This window comes from Rhinolophus hipposideros, assembly GCF_964194185.1.
Source record: "Rhinolophus hipposideros genome assembly, chromosome: 20".
NCBI lineage: Eukaryota > Metazoa > Chordata > Mammalia > Chiroptera > Rhinolophidae > Rhinolophus > Rhinolophus hipposideros.
In genome coordinates, this window is record NC_138066.1 from 48,152,286 (window position 1) to 48,175,824 (window position 23,539).

A 23,539-nucleotide genomic window follows, 5' to 3' on the forward strand; every position below is an offset into this window, starting at 1 on the left:
CGTCGTATTCCTATATACTACCAACAAGCCTGCAGAAACCAGAATGATAACAATACTATTCACAATTGCTCCCCCAAAAAAGAAATATCTGGGTATAAATCGAACAGAACATGTGCAGCATTTGTATGTTAAAAATTACAAAATGTTTATGACAGAAGTCAAAGAATTTTTAAATAAACAGAGATGTATCACGTTTGTGGATTGGAAGAGTCAACATAGTAAAGATCTTTTTCACAACGTTGATCTATAATTTTAACACAATTCGCATCCAGATCCCTGCAAGACATCTGTATCCATATCTATAGCTATATATAGTGTCATATTTATATATATATATATATATATATATATATATATATATATATATATATATATATATATATATATATATGACAAGCTCACTCTACAATTTATATGGAAAAGCGAAGGAACTTGGATACCTAAAACAATTTTGGAAAAGAATAGAGGGAGGAATTACTCTGCCTGTACTCTTCCTAAAGAATCACTTAATCACTTACCCGATGTTTAGACTTGCATATTTAGATATAGCAATCAAGACAGTGTGATAATTAGTGGAGGGAGAGGCACATAGATCAATGGAAGAAAACGTAGAACACCAAAGTCCTGGTTCTTAACTGTAAGGTCGCCACACTCTGTCCTTTGTCCTGAACTCTCCCCTTGAAGATGTCGCCTTTCCTTGGGCTCCAATTCACCTCCATCTCTCTTCTCTCTAGAGTCAATACTCTCCTAACCCACATCTCGAACTTCTTGCTAGAACTCCTGTTTGGTAATCCCAGTCACACAGAGAAAACTAAGCTCTGTGTCACTCTAGTCCACTCCTGCCTTTCCTATTTCTGTAAATGATGCCCAATTCTTTTGGTTCTCCAGACTTGAGACCTTATACACCCAGACTCTTCCTTTCAGACTACCCTACATATCTACTAGATAAGCCTTCTGACAACACATCCATGATCCCATTTTGATCTGCTCAAATCCATCCAAGTGTCTCCAATCTAAGTTTAAGTAAGAGTAGGGTCTTAAGCCTCTACCACATGCCCCAACCTTAGCTACTCTAGGTTAGCTCCATCTGCACAACCACAAGGACACTTTCACTCCACTGAAATCTCAGACACACCCGTTCCATGAGAAACACTCCATGTGCTGATAGGTCCTCTACAAGTGACCATTATGATGACTGTTTCCTGCCTCTCTGCTTTCACTTCTGCATGGCTCTTAATCTGTCCTCTCTCCTTGCTCCTCTCACCACCCCCCACTCCACTGAAATCCTACCCTTCCCTCCTCATCATTCTCCAATATTACCTTTTTCTAGTCCAGCCAATCGGACATAGTGCTTTCCATCATGAAGCATCTTGCCTATGGCTCTCCTCTGGCACGTACCAGTCCTGCCTGTAGGGTACTAACGTGTGAGTTTATCTTTTTTAATAAAGTGCCACATTAGCTCCTCTATTGGCAGCATTGTGTTTCTATATCCCCCTGTCTTATTAATAGGATTAATATGTGCTTTGCTAGATTGAATTTCTCCTTCAGCATGAGTCTGGGACCAGCCCTCGCTCTCCTGGAGATGCCATGAATGAGTTGCCTGTGTGCGATCCATACCAGGGCTCAGGTTTTGAACAGGGCAGCCCTGCCCGATATCTGAGCACTCAGGGGAGCTCTCAGGGGGGGGCTGGTCTAGATGCAGGGAGTGAGTGGAGATGGTGATGTTTGTCTGCGACAGACTGTGCAATCCTCCCTACAAACTTCTTCCCGTGGCCTCTTGAGGTGGAGAACCAGGGCCCATCTATAGGATATAGGGCGGGGCGGGGGGGGGGGCATAGCCTCACTGGCGTTCAAAGGGAAACATTCCACATAGAACCAAGGGCTGGGGATGGGGAAAATGGGTGACGCTGAACAGAGGGTACGAACTTTCAGTTAAAAGATGGATGAATCGAGGATCTGATGGATAGCATGGTGACCATAGTTAATTACGCTTCTCACCACACCAAACAAGCAAACATGCAAAAAGAGATGATTCTGTAAAGTGATGGATGTGTTAATTAACGTGATTGTGGTTATTATTTCACAATGTACATGCATATTCAATCATCACATTGCACACCTTTAAAAAATCACATTTACACCTTAAATATATACAATTTTTATTTGTTGATTATGCCTCAATAAAGCAGGGGAGGAAAACCCACAAAAGAACACGTTCCAAACATGTGCCTGTGTATGTGTTTGCCTGTGGTCAGCACGTCTCAAATGGGACAGTTTCTTCTCACAGGAAGTAATGCTCCTTTGGTGTGGGGACCCAAGACCCATGTGGCACAAAGTGACCGAGTCCAGGGGTGTCGTGGCTGGGACTGAGGCTCTTGAAACAGGCTGCATCATTTCCCTGAGGCGTTTTTTATTCAGATTATTTTTACATCATTTAAAAGAGGCAACATTATTTCCCTCAGGCACTTTTAATTAACTGTATTAAGTAACATGACTTAAAAGAGACACCACCATTTCCCTCAGTTTTTTTTAAATTAAAGTTTACTGGGGTGACAATTGTTAGTAAAGTTATATAGGTTTCAGGTGTACAATTCTGTAGTACATCACCTATAAATCCCACTGTGTGCTCACCACCCAGAGTCAGTTCTCCTTCCATCACCATATATTTGATCCCCTTTACCCTCATCTCCCACCCCGCCTACCCCCCTTACCCTCTGGTAACCTCTAAACTATTGTCTGTGTCTATGAGTTTTTGTTTCTCATTTGTTTGTCTTGTTCTTCTGTTGTTTTTGGTTAATATACCACATATCAGTGAAATCATAGGGTTCTCTGCTTTTTCTGTCTGACTTATATCGCTTAGCATTATACTCTCAAGATCCATCCATGTTTTCACAAATGTTCCTATATCATCTCTTCTTACCGCCAAATAGTATTCCATTGTGTATATATACCACAACTTCTTTATCCATTCATCTATCGAAGGACATTTTGGCTGTTTCCATGTCTTGGCCACCATAAATAAAGCTGCAATGAACATTGGAGCACATTTGTCGTTATGTATAAATGTTTTTAGATTTTTTGGGTAGATACCCAGGAGAGCGATTGCTGGGTCATTTGGTAATTCTATTCTTAATTTTTTGAGGAACCTCCACACTGCCTTCCATAGCAGCTGCACTAGTCCGCATTCCCACCAACAATGTATGAGGGTTCCTTTTTCTCCACAGCCTCTTCAACACTTGTTACTATTTGTCTTGTTGATGATAGCCATTCTAACTGGTGTGAGGAGATATCTCATTGTTTTTATTTGCATTTCTCTGATGATTAGTGATGTTGAGCATTTTTTCATATGTCTATTTGCCATTTATATGTCCTCTTTGGAGAAACGTCTTTTCAGGTCCTCTGCCCATTTTTCAATTGTGTTGTTTGTTTTTCTGTTGTTGAGCTTCATTAGTTCCTTTTATATTTTGGATATTAGCCCCTTATTGGAGGCACTTTTTGCAAAAATCTTCCCTCATTCAGTCGGTTGCCTCTTTATTTTGTCGATGGTTTCTTTTACTGTGCAGAAGCTTTTAAGTTACCTATAGTCCCATTCATTTATTTCAGCTTTTACTTCCCTTGCCTTTGGAGTCAAATTCATAAAATGCTCTTTGAACCCAAGGTCCATAAGTTTAGTACCTATGTTTTCTTCTATGCAGTTTATTGTTTCAGGTCTTATGCTTAAGTCTTTGATTAATTTTGAATTAATTTTGGGACATGGTGACAGATAGCAGTCCAGTTTCATTCTTTTGCACGTGGCTTTCCAATTCTGCCAGCATCACTTATTGAAGAGGCTGTCTTTTCTCCATTGTGTGTTTTTAGCTTCGTGTCAAAAATTATCTGTCCATATTTTTGTGATTTTATTTCTGGGTTCTCAATTCTATTCCATTGGTCTGTGTGTCTGTTTTTCTGCCAATACCATGCTGTTTTGATTATTGTAGCCCTGTAGTACAAGTTAAAGTGAGGCAGTGTGATACCTCCAACATTGTTCTTTTTTCTTAAGATTGCTTTGGCTATTTGGGGTCTTTGTGGTCCCAAACAAATCTGATGATTTTTTGCTCTATTTCTTTAAAAAATGCAATTGGGATTGTTGTGGGGATTGCATCAAATCTGTATATTGCTTTGGGTAATATGGCCATTTTAACTATGTTGATTCTTCCACTCCATGAGCTCGGAATGTCTTTCCATTTCTTTGTGTCTTCTTCAGTTTCTTTCAAAAATGTCTTATAAGTTTTCAGGACATAGGTCTTTCACATCCTTCGTTAAGTTTATTCCCAGGTATTGTATTCTTTTTGCTGCAATTGCAAAAGGAATTTTTTTTTCTTTTTCTGAGATTTCATTGTTAGTATATAGGAATACAATGGACTTTTGTACATTGATTTTGTAGCCTGCAACTTTACTGTATTCATTGATTGTTTCTAATAGCTTTTTGGTGGAGTCTTTTGGATTTTCTATATATAACATCACGTCATCTGCAAAGAGTGACAATTTAACTTCTTCATTCCCAATTTGGATGTCTTTTATTTCTTTCTCTTGCCTGATTGCTCTGGTGAGGACTTCCAACACTATTTTGAAAAGCAGAAGTGATAGGGGACAGCCCTGTTGTGTTTCTGAACGAAGAGCATAGGGCTTCAGTTTTTCACCATTAATTATGAGATTAGCTGAGGGCTTGTCATATATGGCCTTTATTATGTTAAGGTGTTTTCCTTCTATACCTATTTTATTAAGTGTTTCAATCATAAATGGATGTTGTATCTTGTCAAATGCTTTTTCTGCATCAATTGATATAATCATATGATTTTTGTCCTTTATTTTGTTTACGTGATGTATCACATTGATGGATTTGCGTATGTTGAACCATCCTTGTGCCCCTGGAATGAACCCCACTTGGTCGAGACGAATAATCTTTTTAATGCATTGTTGCATTCGATTTGTTAGAATTTTGTTTAGGATTTTTGCATCTGTATTCATCAGAGATATTGGTCTGTAGTTTTCCTTTTTTATGTTGTCCTTACCAGGTTTTGGTATCAGGGTAATGTTGGCCTCATAAAATGAGTTAGGGAGTACTGTTTCTTCTTCAATTTTTTGGAAGAGTTTGAGCAGGATTGCTATTAGATCATCTTTGAAGGTTTGGTAGAATTCACTTGTGAAGCCATCTGGTCCTGGAATTTTGCTTTTGGGAAGGTTTTGGATGACTGATTCAATTTCGTTACTGGTGATGGGTCTGTTTAGATTTTCCAGTTCTTCATGGTTCAGTCTTGGAAGGCTATATGTTTCTAAGAACTTGTCCATTTCTTCTAAGTTATTGAATTTGGTGGCATATAGTCCTCATAGTATTCTTGCATGATCCTTTGTATTTCTGTGGTGTCCATGATAACTTCCCCTCTTTCTCTCTGATTTTGTTTATTAGTGTCTTCTCTCTTTTTATCTTAGTGAGTCTAGCCATGGGTTCGTCAATTTTGTTAATCTTTTCAAAGAACCAGCTCTTTGTCACATTAATTTTTTCTATTGTCTTTTTGTTCTCTATTTCATTTAGTTCTGCTCTGATTTTTATTATTTCCTTTCTTCTGACCTTCGATTTCATTTGTTCTTCTTTTTCTAGTTCTTTAAGGTGTAACATGAAGTTATTTATTTGAGATATTTCTTGTTTCTTGAGATAGGCCTGTGATGATATAAATTTCCCTCTTGAAACCGCTTTCACTGCATCCCAATAATTAGGTAGGATGTATTTTCATTCTTATTTGTTTCTATGTATCTTTTGATCTCTCCTCTTATTTCTTCTTTGACGCGGTCATTCTTTAAAAGTATGTTGTTTAATCTCCACGTATTTGTGGTTTTTCCTGCTTTCTTTTTGCAGTTGATATACAATTTCAAAGCCTTGTGATCAGAGAATATGCTTGGTATGATTTCAATCTTCTTAAATTTGCTGAGGCTGATTTTATGTCCCAATATATGGTCTATCCTTGAGAATGTTCCATGGACACTAGAAAAAAATGTATAGTCTGATGTTTTAGGATGAAGTGCTCTATATATGTCAATTATGTCCATTTCATCTAATGTGTCATGTAGGGCTGTATTTTTTTTATTTATTTTCTCATTGAATGATCTATCCATAGCTGTCAATGATGTATTTAGGTCCCCTAGTATAATTGTGTTTTGGTCAATTTCTCCCTTTAGTTCTACTAGTAGTTGCTTGGTATATTTCACTGCTCCTTAATTGGGGGCATAAATATTGATGACTGTTATGTCTTCTTGTTGTAGAGTCCCCTTTACCATTATGAAATGTCCATCTTTGTCTCTGGTTACTTTTTTTACCCTGAAGTCTGTTTCATCTGATATCAGTATGGGTACACTTGATTTTCTCTGGATACCATGTGCTTGGAGTGTTAATTTCTACCCTTTCACTTTGAGTCTGTGTTTGTTCTTGTAGCTGAGATGTATCTCTTGGACACAGCATATGGTTGGGTTGAGTTTTTTGAATCAACATGCTACTCTCTTCCTTTATATTGGTGCGTTCTGTCCATTTACATTTAGGTTAATTATTGAATTATGAGGATTTCCTATCATTCTATCTTTAGTTTTCTAGTAAGACTGTGTCTCCATTATTTCTTTGCCATTTTGTTGTTGTCTGTTATTTCTGTGTGGTGGTGTTCTATGATTTTTCCCTCTGTTTCTTCTTTTATTACAGGATATATTTCAGTTCTGGATTTTTTTTGAGTGGTTACCATTAAGTTCATGTAAAAGAAAGTTTGATATTTAGAGTATTCCAGTTTCTTTAGCATGCTTACTTTCTTCATTTTGATATTCTGGTTCAGACCTTTACACTCCCCCTTTTTATGTTTTAGTTGCTAGAAATTGTCCCTGTTGATGGTGATCGAATAGCCTCCTTTAGTATTTCTTGTAGTGCAGGTCGGGTGTTAGAAAATTCCCTCAGTTTCTGTATGTCTGGAAAGGTCTTTGTTCCTCCTTCATGTCTAAATTATATCTTTGCTGGGTATATTATTCTTTGCTCATAATTTCTCTCTTTCAATAGTTTGAATATTTGGTTCTACTCCCTCCTGGCTTGTAGAGTTTCTGCTGAAAAATCTGATGATATTCTAGTGGGGTTTCCTTTGTAGGTTACCGTCTTCTTTTTGCTGTCTACCTTGAGGATTCTTTCTTTGTCGTTGATTTTTGACAGCTTCGATATAATGTGCCTTGGAGAAGGCCTGTTGGGTTGAGGTAATTAGGTATTCTATTTGTTTCTTGGATTCAGGATCCAGTTCTTTCCACAAATTTGGGAAGTTCTCACAGACTATTTGTTTGAATGTACTCTCTGTTTCCTTCTCTCTTTCTTCTCCTTCTGGCATGCCCATTATTCTTATATTGCTCTTTCTGATGAAGTCAGAAAGTTCTTGTAGAGTTCTTTCATTTCTTTTAAGTCTCAAGTCTCTTTCTTCTTCCATCCATGTCATTTCCAGGTTTCTATCTTCGATGTCACTGATTCTTTCTTCCATCTGGTCAACTCTACTACCTAAGCTGGCTGTTTCACTTTTCATTTCTTCTACTGAGTTCTTAATCTCCAGAAATTCTATTTGGTTCTTTTTTAAAATTTCAATCTCTTTGGTAAAATGTTCATTTTGTTCTTTGATTGTGTTTATGAGTTCATTAAACTGCCTGTCTGTTTTCTTGCATCTCATTGAGTTTTTTCAGAACTGCAATCTTGAATTCTCTGTCATTTAAGTCACATATTTCTATATCTTTAAGTTCATTTTCTGGAGACTTTTCATTTTCTATCTGAGCTGTCTTGTTACCTTGGTTATTCATGCCAATTAATGATTTATTATTTTTCTTCCTAGACATCTATAAAAGTGGGTCCTGCAACAGGTTGATAGATATAAGTCTTTCTTTTGTTTTCCAGTAGGTGTTGGTAGAATGTTCTATTTTCTCTCTGACTGCAGGATTTTATTGTCTCTCACACTGTAGTGTTATGTTTTCTCTGCACTATTCCAGCTTCTCACACAATGGGAGGATCCCTAGAACAGTTTGCCTGGGTCATAGGGCACCCCATCCATGTGGGGATGCAGAGAGCTTTCGAAGTTCCAAAGCTGTTCCTGCACCAGATTCAGAGCCCATGTGTTTCATCAGTTCTGTTTATTCCTGCAGGGACCCGTCCAGATAAGTAGGGACAGGGACGGAGTGGGTAGTGAGAATTGGCCCAGAGCAATGGCGGCGACCACCACTGCAGCCAGTCCTGCTTTCACAGCTCCCTCCCCTTTGCCAGAATTAGTTGGGCTGCAAGTCCGTGTCTGCGGACCACAGTTCTCAAAACTGCAAATATTCTGTTCTTTTGATCTGACACCACTACTGTTCTGCTTCTAGCACTGGGCAGGTGGGGGCAGGGCGAGCTCTGGGAGGGTAGGGAGGGGGTGGCTAGACTCTGTGCCTAAGGCTTCCATGTTCTGCTCAGCAGTGAGGGCTTAAACCACCGTATTCAGCCTTCTTCCCTCAGTCTTTGCTCCAAGGTCTCTGCCATGAGCATTGGGTTCAGCCGTGTTATATGCTGCCCCCTCAGTCCTGTGGGCCATAAGCGGAGCCATAGCAGTCCGAGTTCTTCCATCTCCCGCAGCTGCGGTAGTTCCGGGATGCAGCGAGCTCAGAGCAGTAAGCTAGGTCTGCGTCCTGTGCCCCGTGGCTCAATCTGCGCACTTCTCCCTTCCCTCCACCCTGATTTGTGCAATTTGCCTACCTTTAGGTGAATTCAGTAGTGGGCCTCTTGGTCTTGCCTGCCTGCAGTGCAGGGAGTCTTTTATGGAGTTATAGTTGTTTAATTTGTTGTGAATTCCAGGGGAGATTTTTAGAGGCTCAACTCACACTGCCATTTTGATCACATCACCTTAAGATGTTTTTCCTCAGTTTTTATGACCGCCCTTCCTGACCCTGAGGCAGTTTCTGAGGCCCAGCAGCCCCATGGGAGACCTGTGCAGTTATGCTGAGAGGAAAAACTCGGGTCAGACTTCCAACTATGGCCCCAAGGAAGCCCCAGCCCCTGAGAGGTGGGAGCCAGAATGGAGGTGGAAAAGGGAGAGAGGGAGGAGGAGGAGGAGGATGAATGAGGAAGGCAGGAGGCTCCCAGTCCCTCTTCAGCCCAGTATACTCAGAGTGGTGTCCTCTCTGGACAGAGGAGACATCCAGTTTCTCAGGCCCCAGAACCAGGAAATCATCACAGTATAACCCTCTTTGGTGTGTGTGTGTGGGCACGCGCACACACACATGTGCACGTCCTTGCTTCAGTCGGTATTCATGGGCAAGAACCATCAAAACCCAAACTGACTTTGGGTAAGGATAAGGAATAAATGATTTTTAAAAACATACATCAGAAGCTCAGGTATAGAGGGTGTCTGGCTGGTCTCGGGAATGATAAAAACCACACACTAATCAGGGCTCCCTCTCTGTCTCTTTCTCGCACATTCCTGCTGCTTCTCTCTGTGCTTTGCTCCCCAGCTCTGAGGTGGGGACACAACTGTCTGAATTTAAGCTCCATCCCAATAGCTCCTGACCCATAGTGGGGTGGGGTAGCTGTTTCGACCTGAAGGAGTGGGAACTAGGTGCTGACACTCCAGGCAGTGGTGACACCTCAGGAGGGGCCTGAGCTGTGTCTCTGAGCTGTGCAGAGCATGGGGCTCCCAGCCTCAGCCATTGCATTTTGATGTCGCAGAAATGTCCCTTTCACAGTCCATGTCTCCTCTGGAAATGGGGTCCAGGGTCAGAAGGGACTTCTCATCCGTCTGTCTAAGGGGCTGTGACTGTGGTCAGGTCAGAGGACAAGTACGTGTAGACAGGCTGTTCCCATTGCTCCTCGGGGACCCCCGGAGGGCCCTTCAACCAGAGGATGGCACCAACCAAGATGAGCAATATGGGCACCTTCACAAACACCAGGAGGACATAGTGAGTCCTGTGAAAGAGGGCAGAGATGTCAGGGTCCTCGGTCCCTCAGGGCCCCGTCACTCCCAGTGCCCTGACACTGTGGGGCATTAGCCAGCCCAGCCAAGCCTATGACCCTGGGCCTGTTAGCCCCATTCTGAAGACACCCAGAAACCTCCTCAATGGCTCAACTATGAGGGCTCCTCAGAGGTAACCTCAGCTTTTGGTGTTGCTTTGCACTGGGCCCCCTTCCTCTGGGACACCCCATTTGCCCGAAGTGCACCTAGCCCAGTGGACAAGCCTGCAGGTCACCCAGGACAGGCTGCCGGCTGCCTCAGTGTCCTCCCTGCTCCACTCATGCCAACTCCAGGTTGCTAAACCACCCTCTTGCTCTGTGGCACCTGACACTTTGCATTGTGGAGATTTGTGTCTCATCCCCCTTGGCACGCACCACGTTGTCAATGCTTTGTGGTTGACAATTGAGCAGGGTGATACTGCTCAGCGAGGACTGCTCTGCAGAGCGGTTTTCTGGTGAAGCCTGTGCTGCGAGGTGGAGGCTGAGCAGGGAGGGAGGCCCAAGTGAGACAGAGAGGAGTTTGGGGACCTGACTCTGGCTGGGATTGGCTCTGACATCAGGTGACCTCCCAGGAGCACAGGGGTTCCCAGGCTCAGGGCTTCATGGGAGAGGACGCAGGAAGGGGCAGCAGAAAGGATCGTAGCCACTCACCTGACATTGGAGCGAGAAGACCACCCTCCGTGGCTGTTGGCAATTGTCCTAGACAGCAGGTTCTCTGAGCTGGTCATGACTGTTCCCTCTAGGGACAGGCAAAGCCGGCACAAATGGGGGTTGGTACGTGGCTCACACTGCCACTGCCTCCCTGCTAGCCCTCACCACGAGACACCCCCCACTTCCCTGGATTAGGAGGCTTCGTCTCTTTGGGTCATTCTCTCGGGCTTCTCCCCTTTCTATTGCATCATCTGAACCAAAGCACATAGCCATGGTTTCTGTCATTTTCAGGTGTGGCAAGAAGACATAAAAATTAAATAGGAGTAAGCACTGTAGTTTATTCTGGGGACAGAGATTGACCTTTTCAGATTATCTCTATTTCCACCGCTAAGTGGGACTCTTAGTTGGATATTGGGGGTGGGCGGTGGGAAATCCCTGATCCTTTTGCTCAAGCAAGGCCTGAACATGGCTTAGGGACAGACGGTTCTGGAAAGGCGGCCTCTAGTTATTGGGGTGGTGAGAGTGAGGACGATTCCGGAAGGCTTGTGAAGAGGAGGGCCCATCTGGTTAAACAGTGAACAGTGACTTTGAGGAATGAAGCATCCGTATGAGAAATTATGAGACCATTTATGGTGAGCAGCTTGGTCATGGATTCCTGAGACCCGCTTTGCACCAAGTGGCAGTGATCTGCCTGGTATCTGAGTCCCAGGCCTGGCAAATTCTGTTCTGCAAGGTCCCATCTTTGGTCATGCTGGGTGGCTCCTAGCTGAGCTCCAGGTCACTGCTGTCACAACAGCTCCTCTGGAGGCCCCTGGTCGCCTTCACAGATGGCCCCTCCCTGGGCTCAGCGCCCAAGACCCTTAAACTTTGCCTTTCTTCCTAATGCCCACCACGGGGCACACTTTAGCCTGTCTCGGTCCCAGCTCACGTGTCTTAATCAATTCCTTTTCTGTCCCTGAAGATCTTGGCTTCTGCTACTGGGCAGCCCTGGACTCCAGTCCACCCAGTGGTGGGCATTAGGAAGAAAGGCAGCCCCGTCCTTCTCTGCTTCCAACCCTGACAATAAAGGGTTCGTAGGGCAACGTTGTCTATTTGCATGTCACCATCTACTGTGCATCTAGTGAGTGGACGCTGGGCCGAGGGGTGACAGGACATCCTTGAGCCGGGCAGGAGAGAGGGGCTGTTTCTCGGTCACTAGCCCCCGCAGCAGGCTGTGCTTCCAGGAAGAGCCCCGAACCCTTTGATGGTTCAGACCCCGAGGAGATTGCAGAGCAGCCAGAGCGGTCCCTGATATTGACTAACTGGTGAAACCTTCCTTTCGCCTTAAAGTACCCACTGTCGCCCGAGCTCGTCCCTGGATCCCTCTCACTCCTGGTTTATTCTTATGCAGCCAGACCAAGGAGAGGATGGGCAGCTGGGGACCCAGAGAGGAGAGCTCTGTAAATGCCCAGAGCCACTCTGCATTGGCCAAGTTCCTAGGGTTCAGTGTGGAGTCCCTCTGAGCTGCTCCAGGTGTCACCCTTCCCTCTATGTAAGGACAGAACCAGAATGTGACTGGCAGAGACTGACCACATCCCAGAGTGATGTTGAGACCCTCTGCAGGCATCCAAGGCCCACTGAGGCTCCTATGAGAGAATGGGGGGCTGCCAGGGCTGTCGCTCGGCTGAGCCATGGTCATGGAAGCCATGACCCACATCCACACCCCCACCCCACACCCTGCCGTTCCTGCCACATGGCAGCCGGATACTTCGAGGAGACCTCAGGCAGTGTGATGGGGACAGGACGGGGCTGCTACTCTGCCTCAGTGTCTCTCACTTCCCTCCCCATCTATTGGTCTGTCTCTCACTCGTTCTCTCACACACTGATTCTCAGCAACTCAGTCATCTCCCTTCCGCCCTTGGAGGAGGGTTGCAGGAGTTCTCACTATTTTAGTGTCAGAGGAGTGTCAGGGCCTCATCGTATATAAGAGAAAGTTCTTACCTGGGTCAATGATCACTTTAATTTGTGCCCCAAGGTCAGTTCCAAACCTGTGAATCCCACACCAGTAGGTGTCTTGGTCATCTCGCCTGAGCTCCTTCATGGTCACCGTGATGAAGTGGTCTCTTTGATTGTCCCTGATGGACACACGGTCCTTCTCCCACTCTGATCCAGTGGTTTTAACTAGAATCTTGCAGGAATCCCAAACAGCTCCTTTACACCACCACTTCACGTAGGTCTCCCATCTGGGGTCATAGCAACACTGCACTGTCAGTGAGCCCCGCTCTGTGCCTCTCACGGACTCTGGGCCCTGGATGGAGAAACAGCCTGGAAAACAGACCCCAAGATATAGATGCTGCCTCCGCCCCTGAGCCAATCCTGACCTGGGAGCCCCCTGACTCAGGACGACCCAGATGTATGTCCAGGGCCTGGACCAGGGTCCCCAGCCTTCCCGGCCACCCCTTAGCTGACACCTCACATCCACCTTCTCCTCTGTCCACCTTCCCCATTCGCTCCCTCAGTGACAATGCTCTGGCCTCCTTGGTCTCCATCTCCCCAGACATGCTCACACACACCATGTGACACTCTGATCTTCTGACACTTAACTAACTGTCCTCTCAACGTTGTTCTCACCTGGTCACCTCCATCTTTGACGACACTGTCTGAGAGGCCTCTACTCGTTCGTTTTCCTCTCTCTTTAAATCTTAGTGTAACCAGGGGTGTGTAGATTAATATTTAACAACCAGCCTTCTGGGGGAGTGGCGGGGGGAGGTGGAGAATCTCCAGTTTGTAGCATTTTCCAATTTCCACAGTGGCTGATTTCATTGATCAATATAACGTCACTGGACACAGAGTTGGGAAGAGCTGTTTGGCCTCGGTTCTTGTGAACCAGTGTGAGCAGCTCCAAGACACCAGGGGGGGACCTGGGCTCCCTCTCCAGCCTTCATCTTGTCTCGTTCTATTCTGTCCCCACGGAATGAATCTCCAGTTCCATGGTTTCAGGTATCGCCTACATGCTGATGATTCCCAAACCCATAGTTGTAGCCCAAATTCTCCCTTTCCCTCCAGCCTACCATGTATAAATACACAGTGGACCTCTCCACCCCAAATGCAATAGTTACAGAACTCAGGGCACCGTCTCTTCTGCCCTGAACTTACTCTTCTTCAGTCTTTCCTCCCTCTAGTGGGGGGTCCACGTGGACAGAGTAGCAAAAGCTGACATAAGTGGAACACTTAGAGATACGTCTATGTTGCATGGGAATTCTACTGTTCTGTTGACCAAAACGGGTTAAACTGACTGTGTTCAGATACGTTCCCTGTCCATGGCAATGACCACTTGCCTTGACCATCAGAAATGAATCAGCTCAGAGAAGCAGAGAAGGACAGCCAAAGCCCCTCTTGACCCTCTCACAGTCCCGGAGCTTTCAGGGCCAGGCAGTGGGGTGGCCAGTGGGATGTGTCCTTGTAGCACCTGGAAGGTGCTGCCTCCTCACACGTTAGACCTCTTACCTGAAGCTATTTGAGTTTCCTGGAGGTTTGCATTTGTGGTGGTGGATTAATGCCCCTCCCACAGATGGTGACATCTAATCCCCAGAACAGTGACTATGTCATTGTACATGGCAAAAGGGACTTTACAGACGGAATTAAATTAAGAACCTTAAGGCGGGGAGGTTATCCTGGGTTATGAGGGTGGGCCCAGTGCCATCACAAGGGTCCTTATAGGTTGAAGGAGAGATAATGTCAGAGTCAGAAGGAGATTTGAAGATGGAAAAAGGGATCTTGAACCAAGGATGAGGTTAGCCTCTAGAAGCTGGGAAAGCAGAGAAGACATTCTTCCCTAGGGCCTCTGGAAGGAATGCAACCTTCCTACACTTGATTTTAGCGAGTGAGACCATTTGCATTTATGAACTTCAGAACTGTAAGATAGTAAATCTGTATCAGCAAGTAATGTAGTATTCCACCAGCAGAACTCACTTTACGCTCTTTCAATCAACGATTACTCCAGCACACCTCACTGGAGAGCTTGACCTCTTCACCGATCCTGTCCCCTCTTCCCTCCACAGCTCGCTGGTACCAGGAGTGTCTATTCTACCTCAAAAATGCTCTCAAAATGATCTTCTTCTTTCTTCTTTCTTCCTTCTCTGCTGTCCACAAGGACCGTGTGACATGGAGAAAGAGAATGAGTTTTGGACACAGAGACCCGTTAACAACAAACTAGTTGGGAAACCTTGGAGAGTGTATTTAACCTCTCAAAATCTCACCTCTTTATGGGTAAATGACGAAACTGCTTTCCAGCTTACAGGTTGTTATAAGACTCGGATATGAATGAGTCAAACCCTAGTCATGGGGTCATGTCATCAGCAATAGCCTGTGAGCAGGTCAGGCACTCATCTGACCCCTGGATCGTGGCAGTACCATCTGGGGAGGTCTCCCCAGCTCCTACTGCAGACATCCTCACTCTCCTCTGCAGATGGCTGCTGGAGGTTGGCCCTGAAATTGTCCCTCCCTAGTCCTTATCTGCAATTGCTGTAAGCACTTAAAAATCTTTTGGATCCTCTCCTGCAGCCACTGCCCACTGCCTTGGAACCAAGTAACATGATTCAGTTTGGCATTCAGATCTTTCTATAATCTACATCCAAGTCCAGAGCCACTTTCTGCCTCCCACTCGACCCTATGACCCACCCCCACTTTTCTCTTGCCCTGATTCTGATGTGTCTTTCCAGGCGGTTGCTTCATTGCTCATTTCCTTCTCTCCCCTGGAAATTCCTTCTCTAATCCCTCCTATCTACTGGTCTCCCTGAGGTCCCCTTCAGGGTTCCACCTTCTTTGCAAAGTCTTATTCTCCTTCCCAACAGGAACTGCTTCCTTTGTTGCTCCCAGGGCCCTTTTTAGGAACCTGATTGCCACACTGGTATTTCGTTATCCTTAGCGGTCTCTATCTCAGTCTCCCCTGCTAGGCTGCTCCGTCCTGAAGAGCAGGGATCTCCTGTTTCTTTTTCTGCCGTCTTCCCACCCCTGCTTCTTCACGTCCTGCACAGTGTCTGGACTTGGTAGGCACCAATGAAGTTTATGACTGTTTTGGAAAAGGAAGCTGGTCAGCATGCTCTTGGACATAATCGTTTTGATTCTAGGATGAACTGTGATTTCCATAGCAGGACAAGTATACAGATACTGATTCAGTAGTAATGTAATAGTATCTGCTGGAAACAGACTCAAATGCCGTGATGGGAGATTAAGCTAATAAATTACGGTCAATCTACAACATAGTTGAAAAGAAAAAGGCACCTCACAGATAATGATGGGAAAATGTCCCAGATATATTATCATTAGGTTAAAAAAAACCATAGCTTAACAGAGTGGATATGATTGCATTTCTGTGGTTTTTATATCTCATGAGTAGGAAGAAATCTGAAAATATGTGTTCTAAACTTTAAACAGTGGTTAGAGCTGAGACTGGGTTTTCTGGGGGAAACTTCCCTTTCTAAATCATACATTTCTATTTAATTTAAAATGTTTACAATATCATTAAGTGATAAAACCATAAAAATAATTTTTTTAATAAAAAAAGTCAATTGGGAGACAGCAACTGACAAACCAGGAAATTAAAAACAAATGTCTGTTCAATGCAGCTTTGTTTATGGTGGCCGAGACATGGAAACAGCCAAAATGTCCTTCGATAGTTGAATGGATAAAGAAATTGTGGTATATATACACAATGGAACACTATTTGGCGGTAAGAAAAGATGATATAGGAACATTTGTGACAACATGGATAGCTCGTGAGTATAATGCTAAGTGAAATAAGTCAGACAGAAAAAGCAGAGAACCATATGATTTTGCTGATATGTGGTATATAAACCAAAAACAACAAAAGAACAAGACAAACAAATGAGAAACAAAATCTCATAGACACAGACAATAGTTTAGTTGTTACCAGAGGGTAAGAGGGTTGGGGGATGGAAGATGAGGGTAAGAGGGATCAAATATATGGTGATAAAAGGAGAACTGACTCTGGGTAGTGAACAGACAAAGGGATTTATAGATGATGTAATACAGAATTGTACACCTGAAATCTATGTAATTTTACTAACAATTGTCACCCTAATAAATTAAAAAAAAATACAAATGCAGGCGTCTGCAGATCGGGTCACTTTCTATCTTAAAAATAAATCACACAGCTACAGTAGAAAACAGAGGCTCAATCACAAAGAGCAGAGAAGAGATGTTGCTGCTTTGAAATAGAAGCTTCATCCCTCCCACCTTTGGAAATTTAATCTCACAGGAAATCACTCATAATATCATTGGATTCATTTATTGAAAATATGTGGAGGGTTTTTATAAACACAGATTATGATGGATGGAACTATTAATTAGGCCTATGAAATTTTCAAGTTTGTTTGAAGGAGGGGGACAGGTAGAAAGGAGGAGAGGACAGCAGTCGGCAGGAAGCAGAACCCTGGGGAACGGGGGCAGGTTTTAAAAGCATTAGACTGTTTGAATTTCAATTTTTCCTTTTCGTGAATCCGAGATTTAGACTTCCTCCTAGGTGTCAATCCTTCAGGAAAAATTGCCATGTGTGTGAAATTCCTGTGTGAATATTCTTGTCTCAAAATTGAGAAAATGGTTGAGCTTTGGGTCTGGGCTGACAGCAAGTGACAAATGATACACAAATGGGACAAAGGCAGCCACAGGATAGCTAGAGCACAGACGACCGTGGGGCGTGGGGTGTGCAATGGGCTTGGGGCCCATCTTATTGGCACTTATGGGACGAGGTGTCTCTGCTGACTTCCTCATGCAGTCATGCCAGCCCAAGCTCTGAAGGCTCCTTTCTGGGGTGCAGGTCTGTGCCCCTGGCCATTCCTGCATTACTTTCCTTGTTAGGGGAACAAGGGTCAGCTCTTCCATTGCAAACACTTACCCAGCACCTACTCTGTGGTGGTGGCTTACCTTCCTGTCAGGATTGTTGGGGGGCTCATGTAACCGAGCAGAGAAGAGAACGTCCTACCAGAGGTTGGGTCATTCTGACGTCACCACCCACTTTCTCTCCTTCTTCATTTCACAGAAGTAACCCCTCAGTAGCTAATGGTGGTCTGTAGGTGAAAACTTGGTGGGCTGCCTTTTCTTTCGTCCTTGACTAAGTTCACTCCCTTCCCGTTAACTCACAGAGTTGGAGGGAGGAGGAGGGACTCCTCCATGTTGTCTCTACGGCACACCACCCTCTCCAAGCCAGAGCTCAGCAGCCATGGTGGGCTTCAGGCTTTGTCTGGGGGAGAAGAGTGTTTGTGTGGGAGTGTGCCGATGAGGGAGACTGTGCATGAGTGTGTGTGACAGGGCGAGTGTGTGCAAGTATATGTGTCACTCGGTGTCCTGTGTGTGAGGACGTGCCTGTGTGTATATATGAGTGTGACCCTGGGTGTGAGTATGAGAATGACACTGTGTAAGAGGGTGTGAGAACACAGATGTGCACAGAGGTGTGGCTGCATGTGGGTGTGTGGGTTTGACTCCACCGTGCGTGTTGTGTGAGTGTGTGTGAGCCCAGAATTACCCAAGCCCTTCTCCTTGGCCTTCAGAGGAGCTGGACATTGACATTAAGAGTGGGAGCAGAGGGGGGTCTCTGAACTCAAATGCAAAGCTGGAGCCTAGAGAGAGGGCAGACATTCTGAATTGCTGTCCTCCGGGAATTCTGGGCCATTTGGTGACCTGCTAAAGAACATGACCATCCCAGAGAAGCCACCACCCTCACAGCAGGTGTACAGGTATCATCTCGGGGCTTCTAAACCATCAGTAAAATCAATAAGGGCAGTGATAATTCGGGGAATGCCCACAGCCCTCATCTATTGATATCCGACCTAAATAGCAGAGTCCTGCATTGTTAAAGCTACAAAAGGCTTCAGGAACGTTCCGTTCACACCAGAAGCCAGGTCTTTGAACAGTGAGGGACCTGCCTGTCTCATGCACCCTGGAACTCTGGCTGGAACTCAGGTCTCCCAACTCCATGACTATGCAATTTCCCGCGGTCCCTCTGTGGACCAATTGGTTTGTGCCAAATGGGTAGTGCCCAGACACCCAGAGAAGGCTGCGTGACCCACACATACTGCATACATTGTGCAAACTTCCAGACTATCTCCCAATGTTCTCTTAACGTGTCTCCAGTGGGTTTCTACAAGGAGAAGAGCTTCTGGTATCCCTTAGATCTCCCACCTTGGCTCCTGAGCAATGTTCTCTTTGTAAGGCTCAGTTCCTGAGCATGGTGTCTGTGGCCCTGCTACTCTTGTCTTTCGTGTGCCAGCCTCATGTGCCAGCACTCACCCTGCACACTGAGAGCCCCCTCTGTGTGAATGCACCATCCTTCTCAGGCCTCCAACTTTGATCAAGCAGTCTCCTCTCCCAGAATGCTCTTCTCTCTTCTCTGCTGGAAGGGCTGCTCCCTTTCCTCCAGGCTCATCAAATGAACAGCCCTCTTTGAAGCATTCTGTAGCCCCCCGGTCAGACATGCTCCATCCTCTGATTCCATGACCATCAGTGCCTCATTGTGTCGTGCCACTAATTGTTGTTTATTTGTGTATCTCACCCACTGAAGCATGTGGGGTTCTCCCTTTAAAAACCAGTCCTTTTTATCTCTTTTCCCCCTGATTTCTCTTTTTCCTTCATGTCCTCAGGGCCTGATACATACCTAGCACAAACTGGGAATCCAGTATGCTTTTGCTGAATGAATTAACAAAACCACCTCTCAGTTATGCCAGATGCGACACCTCCCCTTTTCCCTTGGAGGGATGCTCTCTGCCCCCTGCCCTGCACCTGTACTATCAAGTCCCGAAAGCCCAGCTGCACTCACCTGGGAGGCTGAGAAAGAGTAGAACTGGAGGCAGCCACATGGTCCTGCTTCTCTTGCTCCTCGACCCCCTGACCTACAACTGGAGAGCACACTTGGATCCCAGCTGGACACTTGAAGCTCTACTGAGCCTAGGCTTGCACTTTCTGCTTATCCAAACTGCCTTTGTGTTTCTTACTCATTCACTTCCTTTTATATTGTTAGCATTTCCTCCTTTTAACTATTGAGTAAGAAGAGTGTCATTTCTTAGTAAGTCTGTAGCAGAGGGCAGCGGAGTCCCCATTGTGTCGTAGGAAAGAGGAAGGAAGGGAGTTGTGTAGGGTGCAGAGGTGCTGGGGAGATGTTTCTGTGGAAGGGTCAAGGAAGGGAATCCAGACTATCAGGTCTTGATAGGCTTGTTGTTCAAGGTGTACAACCGTCTGTGTACCAACTCCAGAATAGGCTCTCCACTACAATAATGGGTCTCAGAAGCAGGGAACACCCCCCTCACCAACCAATTCAGGTGTCAGGTGCGCATGCTTAGCATATGTGGAAGTGCATTTGTTCATGTGTTACAGACGTGCAAAAGAGTAGGCTGTGGGATCAGACAGACTATAATATAAATCAAATAGACCTAACAGACATATACAGAACATTCCATACAACAGCAGAATATAATTCTTCTTAAGTGCACAAAGAACATTCCCTAGATCATATGTTAGGTCACCAAACAAATCTTAGCAAATTTAAGAAGTTTAAAATCATACCAAATATTTTTTTCTGACTACAATGGTAAGAAACTAAATAACTAACAGGAGGTAAGCTGGAAAATTAAAAATTATTTGGAAATTAACACACTCAAAAACAACCAATGGTCAAAGAAGAAACCAAAGGGGAAAAAAATATATTGAAGCAAATGAAAATAGAAGTGAAATATACCAAAACTTATGGGTTGCAGCCAAAGCAGCTCTAAGAGGGAAGTTCATAGTGACAAATGTCTATATTAAGAAAAAAAAATATCAAAGAAGCAATCTAATTTTACACCTCAAGAAACTAGGAAAAGAAAAACAAACTAAGCCCAAAGTTAGCAGAAGGAAGGAAATAACAAAGATCAGGACAGAAATAAATGAAATAGGGAACAGAAAAACAGTTGAAAAGATCAACAAAACTAAGAACTGATCTTTTGAAAAGATAAAATCAACAAACCTCTCGCTAGACCAACTAAGAAAAAAAGAAAGAAGAGTCAAATGTATAAAATCAGAAACGAAAGAGAAGACATTACAACGGATCACAGAAATATAGAGGATCATAAGAGACTACTAAGAACAATTATATGCCAACAAATTGGATAACCTAGAAGACATGGAAAAATTCCTAGAAACATACAATGTACCAAGACTGAATCACGGAGAAACAGAAAATATGAACTGACCAATAGCAAGGAAGGACATTGAATCACTACTCATAAACCTCCCAACAAAAGAAAGCACAGGACCACATAATTTCACTAGTGAATTTTACCAACATGTAAGAAGAATTAATGCCAATTCAAAGTCTCCCAAATAATTGAAGAGGGAGGAACACTCCCAAACTCCTTTTATGAAGTCAGCATTACCTTGATACCAAAGCCAAATAAGCTTCATATATAGAGATGCAAAAATTTTCAACAATATATTAGCAAACTGAATTCAGCAGTACGTGAAAAGGATCATACACCATGACCAAATGGGATTTATCCCTGGGACGCAATGATGTTTCAATATAAGCATATTAATAAATGTGACATACCATATTAGTAGTCTGAAAAAAAATCATACGATCAGCTCAATAGATGCAGAAAAAGCATTTGACAAAATATAACATCTTCATGATTTAAAAAAACAAAACGTCACCAAATTGGGTATAGAAGGAACAAACCTCAACAAAATAAAGGCAACGGATGAGAAGTTCACCCCTAATATCATACTCAGTAGTAAAAGGTTTAAAGCTTTTGCTTTAAGCCATCTATGACCCAGTATGATCCCCATCAAACTACCAGAGACATTTTTCATAGAAATAGAAAAACAATCGTAAAATTTGTATGGAACCACAAAAGACTTCAAATAGCCAAGTCAATCCTGAAAAAGAACAAAGTTGGAGGCATCAAATTTCCTGATTTCAAACCACATTACCAATCTATACTAGTAATCCAAAGAGTCTGGTACTGGCATAAAAAGACACACAGACAGTGGAACAGGATTGAAAGCCCACAGATACATCCCTGCATATATAGTCAACTAATATTGGACAAGAAAGCCAAGAATACTCAATAGAGTTAGGATAGTCTCTTCAAGAAATGGTGCTGGGAAAATGAATAACCACGTGCGGAAGAATGAAATTGGACCCTTAGCTTCCACCACCCACAACAATTAACTTGAAATGGGTGTGAGACTGAAACATAAGACCTGAAACCATGAAAATGCTAGAAGAAAACACAGAAAAATGCTCCTTGACACTGATCTTGCCAACCATCGTTGGATATGACACCAAAAACACAATCAACAAAAGCAAAAATGAATTAATAAATGGGACTGTATCAAATTTAAAACCTTGCACACTTAAAAAAAATAATGAAATGTAAAGTCAACCTACAGACTGAGAGAAAATAGTATTTGCAAATCATATATAAGATAAGGGGTTAAAACCCAAAATACATAACGAACTCATACAACTCAATAACAACAACAAAACCCAAACACTCCAATTAAAAAAGTGGGCAGAGGGACTGAACATTTTTCCAAGGAAGACATACAAGTGGCCAACAGGTACATAAAAACCTGCTCAACATTACTAACCATCAGGGAAATGCAAACCAAACCACAATAGACATCCCTCACACTTGTTAGAATGGCTGTTACGACAAAGGCAAGACATAACAAGTGTTGGTAGGAGTGTGGAGAAAAGGGAACCCCTTGTGCACCTTTGGTGGGGATGTAAATTGGTCCAGCCACTATGGAAAACAAATAGCATAGAGGTTCCACAAAAAAATTAAAAGTAGAACTTCCATATGATCCAGACACCGCACATCTGGGTATCTATCCAAAGGAAATGAAAAGAGGAGCGTACAGAGATATCTGCACCGCCATGTTCACTGCAGCATTATTCACAACAGCCAAAATATGGAAACAAGCTAAGTGTCTGTCAATGAATGAATGGATAAAGATGTGGTGTACGCATACAATGGAATAAGAAGGAAATGGAGAAGGAAGGAAATGCTGCCATTTGTGACAACAGGAGTGGACCTTGAGGGCATTGTGCTAACTAAGTGAAATGAGTCTCACTGAGAGACAAAAACAGTGTACGATGCCACTTATAGGTGGAAACTCAGAGAAACAGAGTAGAGTTGTGGTTACCGGTGACTCGGGGTTTGAGGAAATGGGGCGATATTGGTCAAAGGGCACAAACTTCCAGGTATAAAATAAATTCTGGGGATCTAATGTAGCATGGTGATTATAGCTACTAGCACTGTATTATTTACCTAAAAGTTGCTAAGAGAGTAGATCTTAAATGTTTTCACCACAGAAAAAGAAATGACAATTATGTGACATGAGGGAGATGTTCGCTAACTATAAGGTTAATAAGTTTGTATTTAAAGTAAATAAGTGAATCAAATCAACACGTTGTACACGTTAAACTTATACAGTGCTGTATGTTAATTATATCTAAATAACGCTGGAAAATTAAAGTAGCCTTGGGGACTGTTATAAACTATACGGATACCCTCCGGAAGCAGGTATAAATACATATGGCCAAACCATGAAGAGAACAAGGAGATGATGAATATGAAAGTCAGGTTGGCTCCCTCGGCAGAGGAGCTTAGGGCTACAGGAGTGTTAATGCTGTTTGTTACTTAAGGTACAAGGTGGGCGCACAGTGTGGAAGAGTCTTCCTGGCTTAAGGAGGGCGCACTTATTAGACACGTGTTTGTACGAGTCTGATACATTGTAAGAAAAGTTTTCAAAAAAGTTTATAGAATATTCTGACAGAAACATGGACAATGACATTGGATTTATTAGTCAGAAGATCATTTCCATCCACCAGAGAGG

The 23,539-nt window shown here is 43.6% G+C and overlaps 1 protein-coding gene across 1 annotated transcript; it reads right to left on the reverse strand.

The window, feature by feature from the left end:
• Positions 1-6,720: 6,720 nt before the first annotated feature.
• Positions 6,721-19,623, reverse strand: LOC308488977 (CMRF35-like molecule 7). The gene is made up of 4 exons (XM_081029438.1): positions 19,479-19,623; positions 12,647-12,970; positions 10,667-10,754; positions 6,721-9,970 (listed from the first exon to the last, which is right to left on the reverse strand). Exons 1-4 carry the CDS (start codon positions 19,516-19,518, stop codon positions 9,808-9,810), a joined length of 615 nt encoding a protein of 204 aa, XP_080885564.1. The 5' UTR covers positions 19,519-19,623; the 3' UTR covers positions 6,721-9,807.
• Positions 19,624-23,539: the final 3,916 nt, after the last annotated feature.

Bases quoted from the DNA above. Each gene is read 5' to 3' on its own strand.
- LOC308488977 (XM_081029438.1), bottom strand. From the start codon at position 19,518: ATGTGGCTGCCTCCAGTTCTACTCTTTCTCAGCCTCCCAG. The intron at 10,755-12,646 runs GTAAGAACTTTC...GCCTGTCCCTAG, and splicing joins TAAAGTGATCATTGACCCAG to AGGGAACAGTCATGACCAGC. The intron at 9,971-10,666 runs GTGAGTGGCTAC...CCTCTTTCACAG, and splicing joins TCTTCTCGCTCCAATGTCAG to GACTCACTATGTCCTCCTGG.